Source organism: Penaeus monodon, chromosome 18 (assembly GCF_015228065.2).
Source record: "Penaeus monodon isolate SGIC_2016 chromosome 18, NSTDA_Pmon_1, whole genome shotgun sequence".
NCBI lineage: Eukaryota > Metazoa > Arthropoda > Malacostraca > Decapoda > Penaeidae > Penaeus > Penaeus monodon.
Window position 1 is genome coordinate 27,775,806 of NC_051403.1, and position 9,572 is coordinate 27,785,377.

The window sequence follows — 9,572 nt, forward strand, 5'->3', positions numbered from 1 at the left end:
ATTTGGCTGTTAATTTTCTCCTTTTCTTTTCCTTTTTCTTTTGTTATGAATGCATTTTCATAGAATTAAGACAATGGCAGATGAAAGTCCTGATCTTTGAAACATTTATAAACTGTCTTTTATCAAAAGGTGCTCAAATAGAGTTGATGATAACTTTGGATCTGCTTTTAATCTGCATTTTTTATTATTATTATTATCATTATTATTTTTTTCTTCTTCTTCTTCTTCTTCTTCTTCTGAGAATTGAGATCTGATTTTTTGTTTTCTATTCTGGTTATTATTGATTATGTTTTCGAAGGTCAAGAGAGAGAAGTGACTATAGTTTTTTTTTTTTTTTTTTTTTCTATTTTTATTTATTTAGTTTTTTATTCAGACCTAAATGGATTGAGAGTCATCGCATTCTTCTCAACATCAGATAATATTTTTGTAATATGATGTGATTTTTAAGTCATGTTTAAATATTAGGACTATTATAACCCCCATCCCCCCACCCCTCACTTTTTATATATATATATATATATATATATATATATATATATATATATATATATATATATATATATATATATATATATATCCAAGTAAAGATTTCTTTCTTGGGAAGCATACTTGTGGCTATGCTTTTGTATATTGGGATATGGCATTGTAGTTGGCAATGTATCTAGTGGACATGTGGCTGCAAGCAACTGCAATGTGAAATCCTTGGAGAACTGTAGTAAAGTACTAATCTATGATGTGTTTTATCACATTGCCTGTGGATGGAATGATCATTTTCAAAAAGACAAAATGTGTGAATATATATATGTGTGTGTATATATATATATATATATATATATATATATATATATATATATATATATATATATATATATATATATATATATATATTTATATATATATATATATAATAGACAGATAAACATATATAGTATATACATGTGTGTGTGTGTGTGTAAGTGTGTGTGTGTGTGTGTGTAAGTGTGTGTGTGTGTGTGTGAAGTTGTGTGTGTGTGTGTAAGTGTGTGTGTGTGTGTGTAAGTGTGTGTGTGTGTGTGTGTAGTGTGTGTGTGTGTGTGTGTGTGTGTGTGTGTGTGTATAAGAGTTGTGTGTGTGTGTGTGTGTGTGTGTATATATATATATATGATATACACATGTATATATATGATATTATATATATATATGTATATATATATTATATAGTATGATATATATGTATATATATATGTATAATATATATTATATATATATATAGTATATATATTATCATAATATATATATAATATATATATATATATATATATATATATATATATATATATATATTACTATATATATATATATATATATATATATATATATATATATATAGTATATTATATATATATATATACATATATACTAATATATATATATATATATATATATATATATGTTATATACATATATATATATATATATATATATATATATATATATATATCATATATATATGATATATATATATGTATATTACATTATATTATATATGTATATACATATATATATATACATATATGTGTGTATATATATATGTAATATATACACATGTATATGTATATATGTATATATATATATATATATATATATATATATATATATATATATATATATATATTAGTATATATGTATGTATGTATATTTGGAAACCGATTCCTGAGCAGCTACTTCACTTCATTCTCATTTTTTCTATCTCTCTGTCTCATAACTTTTGCCTTACTCTTTACATTTTGTCTCTTTCTTTCCTCCTTCCCTTGTTCCCTCTGCCCCCTACCCCCGTCTTTTCCTTCCCCATGCCACTCCCTCCCCTCACCCCCCTTCTGTCCCCCTCCCTCCCCTTACTCCCCTGCCATCCAACCTCCAACAAGAGCTCAGGTCCTTGTTTTTTAAATTTGTCATTATGCTTTTCTTGGCATATGTTTTTCCTTTTTCATTATTAGTGTTAGTTTTATTAATTGCTAATTTTGGGTTATGGTGTTTATGAATGCAGTTTAGTCACTTTTTATTTATTTTATTTATTTTATTTTATTTATTTTTTATTTATTTTATTTTTTTCTTTTCTTTTCTTTTCTTTTCTTTTCTTTTATATATATATATATATATAATTTTAATGTTGCTACTGTCTGTTTTATTATGATTTTGATAATCATAACTGTCCAGATTGAGAGATAGGAACCTTTGGTGGGCAGAGGCCAGGCCAGGCAGATGGAGATGCAAGAAAGGGGATGGCAGTGAGAGCAGAAAGTTGTCCTTCCTACTCAAATTTCCTCTTTCGTGGAGTCTGTCATCCTGCTGGTGCTTGTGGTCTGCCCATACATAGTCCTGTACAATGTTGCTGTCTTGCTAAATATATTTTAAGTGTTTCTGCAAAGGGATGCGAGATAAGGTTCAATAGTCTAAGGTCCACATGTTAGATCTACATTGTACAGAACACGAAGGAGAGATAGAGAGAGAAAGAGCAAAAGTGAGTGATCAGAAAGAGAAAAGAAGAGAAGAGAGAAGGAGAGAAGAATAATGTAACAGAAAGCAAAACTAAGACTTATTTTTTCAATTGTTTATAATTGTCTTTTATAGGTGAGAACTAGTGTGGGAATTCAGACGTACATTTAGGTGCTGAGGCAGCCATGGGTTTGCCTTTTTTATTTGCTATAATGTCCACAGTATTTGATGTAGTTGGTGTGTTGAGCATCTGTTATATACCTTTACATTGATCTTGCAACCTCTGTGTTGGTAGTCGTGCAACCTTTTAGCATTCAGGAGACTTATGAGTGGAGTATGCAGCTTAAACCTGTCTTACATATAATGTATATAGGCTGGTTAACTTCACTTAACAATGCCAGATCCTGCAGTTGCATGCACCCCTTGACTTCCCTTCCCCACCTGAGAGATTTTAAATATATATATATATATATATTTCCACAAATTAACTAATACTTTCCACTCCATAACCCCCCCCCCCCCAGACACTTGTCGTCCTCACCCACGTAATGAGTATAAAGGGAAAGATAGTTGACAAATTAATAAATATAAGGGCAGTGCACAAGAAATGTAGGGAAGGCATCCGGAGTTGCGCACTTTTGACCATTTAATATTTAAATGGATTAGATGCCGCCGGTGGGCTTAAGTGGAGTTGACCATATTCAGTCCCGTAAAATGAGGGCGCTGCTGTTCTCGGTCCCCTTCAAGATTTGCGTCTGGTCCCCAACCTTTGTGTAGTTGTGAGGCCATGGGAAAACTACTTGTGTTATCACTTTTATTTTATTTTATTTATTAATATTATTTTTTTGTTATTATTATTATTATTTTTTTTTTCTTGTATTTTATTGAATTTTATTTTGTATTTTTTATGTAAATATATATATTTTTTATTCCTGCCATAATTGACCGCTCGACTCATAGGCTTTCTTGAATGCAATTTTACTTAAAGAAAAAATATAATAAATTTTGTGTGAGAGAGTACAAATTTTTGACCAAGTCAGTAATGTTTTTTTTTTTTTTTTTTTTTTTTTTTTTTTTTTTTTTCCCAAGTTTTTTTTTCCCCAAGTAATATTAACCTCTAGTTTATTCTGTCATCATTTGTTAATCGTGTTATCAATATTGCCATGATTTGAACTGTTTCTAATTTAATTTTTAATTGTTAATATATATATATATAATTTTTTTTTTCCATGTATTATTTTTTCTCTGAAGCTTTCTGGAAATACTCAAAACCTATGAGAAGCTTGGACTTCAGATCATCCTTATTCTGTGGCCTCAGTTAATCATCTTTTTTCTTCCATCATTGATGTCTGTTTGAAGGGCATTTTTCTTCATTTCTTTCCAGTTGCTGAAAAATATAATTTCTCTCTCCTTTTTTCCTTTTTGGGGTGTTTATTTTATTTTAATTTATCTTTATTTTATTATCATTGTTGTTGTTTATTATCATTATTATTATTGTTGTTGTTTATTATCATTATTATTATTGTTTTAAGAATTGATGTTATGGACTTCTGTTATGAAGAGTGACCAGGTTCTATTATGTAACTTACATATATTAGTGATGATTCCTATTATTATTTTTCTCATTATTATGACTTCTAATTATGTTGTAAGAAACTAAAATGCAAATAAACAAACAAAAATTATGTTTGATAAAGAGGTAATTTTTTTATGTATATATATAATGTTCAAACAATTTGACTGTGAATTTGGCATGGGAAAATTGTCTTCTCTTTGATTCTATGCTAGAGTGAAATCATATGTATGGAAGTTGACCTGGTTTTTGTTTTTTATCCTCCATTTTGTTTTGGTTGGCTCTGTGAAGGGCCAGGAAGAGCAGTCAGAATTCAGACAGGTGTTAGCGCTGGTGTTTGTTTTTGTTTTTTTGCTTCCTTTTCCAAATCTTCTTTTCCTCTTCCTACTCCTCCCTTCCTCTCTCCTTCTCTTTCTTTTCCGTTCCTTCCTTTGCTTCCCTCTGCCTCTTCTATTTCTACTCAAAAACAAAGAAAAAAAAGAAAAAAAAATGCAGTTTGATGCTGTGCAAGCTCCCCGGTCCACAAGTAAAGTCCCTCCAAAGTGCAAAGTAATCATGAACTTTTGGGCCTGAAGCATATACTTTGAAATGAATATGTACTCTGTTTATATAAAAGAGAAATGAAAAGAAAAAAAAAAAAAAAGGTTTTATGTAGTTTTGGGTGGAGTACTTGCAGTGCATTTTGTTTCTTTGCACCTTGCACTAGAGCTCATTCTTTTCACTGAATCAGTTTTGAGTTCTATTGTGTATTTTTGTGTGTTTCCTTTATGTATTTGTGCACTCAATCCCCTCTCCTCCCTTCTCCCTTTCTGCTTATGCATTTTCTTCATTTCCTTTGTTAATAATGTTTGATTTTATTGATTTATTCTGTGTGACTGAATTTTTATTTTTTATCAGTGATTTTCAATGATGTTATTCTAAATTTAATTATTAAAATATTTGTTACTTTAATAAAAGTAATCTCATAATGACAAACAATGATAATAAGTTATTTTTTGTTAGTCAATCCCACCCCCCTTTTCTCAGTTTGTGTATTCAACTTTTGAGAGTTTTAGAGGTTGTGTTTGTCGCCAAAATTCAATTTTAGGTTGCATGTTGATTAAAGGCCTTGAGGTATAAATGTAAACTTTGGTTATATGGAAGAAATTATCTAAGCCAAATAAAAAGACAACACAAATGCATTGCAAATAAAAATTCTGTATTTTTAAAAGTAAAAAAAAAAATAAAAAAACAAAAGAGGAGAAAGGTAATGATTATTGATATTAATAACAATAATAATAAAGCACGGAAGCCTCCTCTCTTTTTTTTTTTTTTTTTTTTTTAGGTTAGCTTCCATTCATAACCCAAATATGCCATTAATAGCAATAAAAGCTGGATTTTTAAAAATGTTTTCAAAATGACCTTGAAAAGTCTCAAGTGCACAAGTTATGACTTTGCTCTATTCAAATGTCAAGGGAAAAAATCTTGAGTCAAAGGGCAACTGGATATTTGAGATGGTCCTTATAGGATTCACATGTATGGGAAAGCTTTCCTTGGGCTCCTTTTCTTCCTGTTCCTTCTCTATAACTTTGTTCCCCTTGCTTCATATTTTTTCCAAACTTATCAGTGATATTCAGATAATATAATATGTAATGGTGGTAGAAGATATTCCACATACTTAGCACTGAGAAGAAAAACAAGAAAACAAAGATGTGAAATATGACCAAAGAAAAGAAAAGAGAGAAAAAAAAGAAAGAACAAGAACCTAGATATGCATTTGTAGTTCTGCTGTGATGCATACCATTCATTAAATGGATGGCGAGCTCCCAGTAAATTAAGTGAAATGCTTCTGCTGAATTCTGAAAAAAAAGGAAAAAGAGATACATTTGTAAGTACTGGTGGTTGTGACAGACAGGATCCAGCCCACATTGAGAAACTCCCAGTTTTGAAAGTCGTTTCTTTGAGAGAAGAAACAATTTGTGTATTTATCACAAAGGTTTCCCATCAGTATGAGGGAGAAAACGAAAACAAAAAGAGCAGAAAATCGAGATTACAAACAGTTAAGAAGAAAATGCTTGGTGAAGTAGAATACCACAATCTTTATACTGGTTAAGAAATATTTGCAATAGCTACCAAGTCGCTAAGAACTGGTATACACTAGCAATGCAGTCCTTTGAAAGTGTAAGAGCCAAAGTACAATTCATCTGTTGTCTTCACAAAAGAACCAATATTGCATTATCTTCATATTCTTTCGTTCTTTCATATCAGTGTTGTGAGTTTCAATTCCTCCCGTAACGAAACCATCACATCGCCTATATTTTTATCACTTTTTATCAATCTTATTGTTCCCTATTATCATTGCAAACCATAGAACTTTCGTAATTTTTCCTTCCTCAGACACGATTCATTCTATTACCATATCCTCTCGCATATCCCCCTTTCACCATCACCCTCCCCCTTAAAAAAAAAGAACGAAAGAAAAAAAAACGTACCCCACTTAACTACTTGACCACTCCGTCTTCACCATCAGGCTTCCCTCACCGGCACCATCATAAGAGAAGGGGAGAGGAGGAGAAGCGAGGGAAGAGAGAGAGAGAGTGAGGGGAGACGCGAAGCATCAGCAAGAGACAAGGAGGGAAAGACTAGATGATGAGGAAGTGCTGGACGAGGGAAGAGTAAGGGGAGGGAGAGGGGAGAGACGCAAGGTTAGGAGAGGGGAACTGTGGATAACTTTACCGGCAGGAAGAGAGGGGAAAGGGAAGGGGAGAGGGAGAGGGTACGAAGAGAGAGAGAGAGAGAGAGAGAGCGAGAGGAAAGGAAAGTGTATGGAAAGGGGAGAAGACGGTGGACGAGGGGAAAGGGTTAAGGACTGCAGGGAAGGGTGAGGGGAAAAGGGATGGCCGAAGGTTTGCATTAGGAGGGCGAGGAATTGGATTAAGAAGGGAGGCAAAGAGTGGGAGGATGGATGGGTGAATGGATGGAAGATGAATGCGGGAGATGGAATTGAAAGTTAGATGAGCTCACTTGATATTTTCTAGGTGCAGAGGAAAGAATTGCCCTTGTAAAAATAACAATAAAAATGGTAAGGATAAAGGTTTTGCCGGTTACTAGAATATAAAAACGTATGACTTGAGGAACAACAACAACAAAAACACAATTTCATTAATACATGCATATAATGATATCCATCTCCGAGCGGCAAAGTAAAAGAAAGTATTTTAAAAAGGAAAAGAATCACTTTCAATCCGACCAAAGAACACTGAACCTGAAACCGATACGAAATAAACTAACAGCGATGTAAATAGTAAACGATGAAACCATATTCGTTTTTCACAATTATGGTTGAACAAGGAAACTAGCTGTTGACACGAAACAATACTAAACCGACACAAAACGAAGAAATTAAAATCGACACGAAACACGAGGAAAACATATCAAACGGTTCTTTTTTAATGATTATGGTTGACCAAGTGAGCTAGCTGCTGGCATCACACGCTGGGCCTCGTGTTGCTCCCGCTGTAATACCGGCCCAGGAATTAGTGTGGGAACTGAGCTATAACGTTGAATGTTTCTCTCAACGTTGTGCAGTCATATTAGGAAATGGACTTGGGTATGTTTTATGTTAGTATTTTAGGGTGGTCATTCTTTTTTCCATGTCTTCGTTTACTTTTCTTTTATTCATTCACTGCTATTTCTTTACTTTGAAATTTTTTTTTTGTTTAATATTTGTATTCATCTATCAATGCCCTAGACTCAGAAACACACTATTTTTTTTTCTTTTATTATTACTATTATTATTTTTTTTTTTTCTACAATTACTAATCGTGAAACTATTTACATCCAGAAAACGAAAAATATTTTGGAGCGGTTTAGGAAGAAGCTTCATCAACACATTAAAATATAAACTTATCTTTACATACTAATTCTCTTCCCTCTTTTTTGTTTGTTTGTTTGACTGTATCACCAATCCTTTTAAGTCATGATTCCAGGGCATAAATACAATGCAGGCATTACTGATTATTATTTCTACCTACATGTTCGTTTTTCTTCTTTCGACGCAATAATTATTTTCTCTAGAGCTCACATATATTTACATTTGTATTCTCACCATCACAGTCATTATCACTATTTTTGTGTTCATTACTATGATCATTATCTCTTGCAAACTAAACATTATTAAACGACATATTTTTCTCGCAAGTTCGTGCATGTGTTCGTGTAGGCGCGTGTGAACCTGTGTGAAAGTGTTTCCGTATAACAAGTATAACACAAAGAAATACGCTTAGGGGGAGGATAAAACATGAGGTTGAAATATACAAAAGAGTTCCAGTTTTGTTAATGAATGAAAGAGATTCAGAGTATGTAAAAGCTAAAGCGTACTGTAAAAGAAAAATGAAAGGATGAGAAAGACGAGTGAAAATGAGAGAAAAGAAAGAAACAAGAGAGATAGGAGAAAAAGAAACAAAGGGAGATTGGCAAGCACAATAGAAGACACATGAAAAGGGGTTAAAAATATCAATAAAAACAAAAACGATTGGAATACAATTTTAATACAAATGCAGTTAACCTGACGATATCTACAATAATTTACTACAGGCCAAATGCAGAATTTAATTTATCTTTCTTCAACCTTCTCTCTTTAACACTATACAAGTTCACAATTGACAATGTAAGAGAAGGAAACGGTAATATTTCCAGTAAACAATTTTCCTTACTAAATGAACCCGTTACAACTTGCGAAGGTCCGAGAATCAGCCAATCAGTATTTCACGCGTCCCTCAGCATCTGCGACCTTCGAACTCTGGCAGGGCATTCAGTCGCTCTTCTTCGGGAAACTCATGTCGTAGAAGAAGCTGAGGCAGCCGGTGAGGCCGACGGTGCACATGACGAGGGTGGCGCCGAACAGCACCTTGTCGAGGGGGCCGCCCTTCAGGTGGATCGGCACGCTGTTCGCCTTCTGTGGAGGGGACGGAATTTCCTCGGATTATCAACTGGACGGCAACACACACGGCATGGTTTTAAGTGTAAGTGCGGGGGTGAGTGTGGGAACATTGTAAGGTGGGCGTGGGAGCGAAAGCGAGAACGTGTTCGTGCACAAAAGAAGTGTCCTTGTGTATCTGTGAATGCTAGCGAGCATGGACATGGAATGGTTTGTGCGTGTACACAGCGGAAACTAAGATTTTCTGAGCAACGAGCTCGAAACACCAAATCCTAACAAAATATCAAACTTTTAAACAAGAGCGTCGCCAAGGTAGGAGCAGGGGAGGGGGAGCATCACCGCTTTTGTGAGTGTGTGCGTGTGCGTGTGTGTGTGTGTGTGTGTGTGTGTGTGTGTGTGTGTGTGGTGTGCGTGTGCGTGTGCGTGTGCGTGTGCGTGTGCGTGTGCGTGTGCGTGTGCGTGTGCGTGTGCGTGCGTGCGTGCGTGCGTGCGTGCGTGCGTGTAAGTGTAGGTGTAAGTGTGTGTAAGTGTAGGTGTAAGTATACGTAAGTGTGAGTATGTGAGTAAGTGTTCCCTATTTTTCCAACCTGTCAGGGATACGGGATT

General features: G+C 33.8%; 1 protein-coding gene across 1 annotated transcript in view; it reads right to left on the bottom strand.

Annotated features, from left to right (window-relative positions):
• Nucleotides 1-8,559: 8,559 nt before the first annotated feature.
• The window catches only part of LOC119584366 (cytochrome c oxidase subunit 7A1, mitochondrial-like), a 22,468-nt gene continuing 21,455 nt past the window's right edge, over nt 8,560-9,572 (bottom strand). Inside the window, exon 4 of the mRNA XM_037932938.1 lies at nt 8,560-8,984. Coding sequence (XP_037788866.1) covers nt 8,841-8,984 — 144 coding nt within the window. The 3' untranslated portion in view covers nt 8,560-8,840. The remainder of the gene's footprint in view (nt 8,985-9,572) is intronic.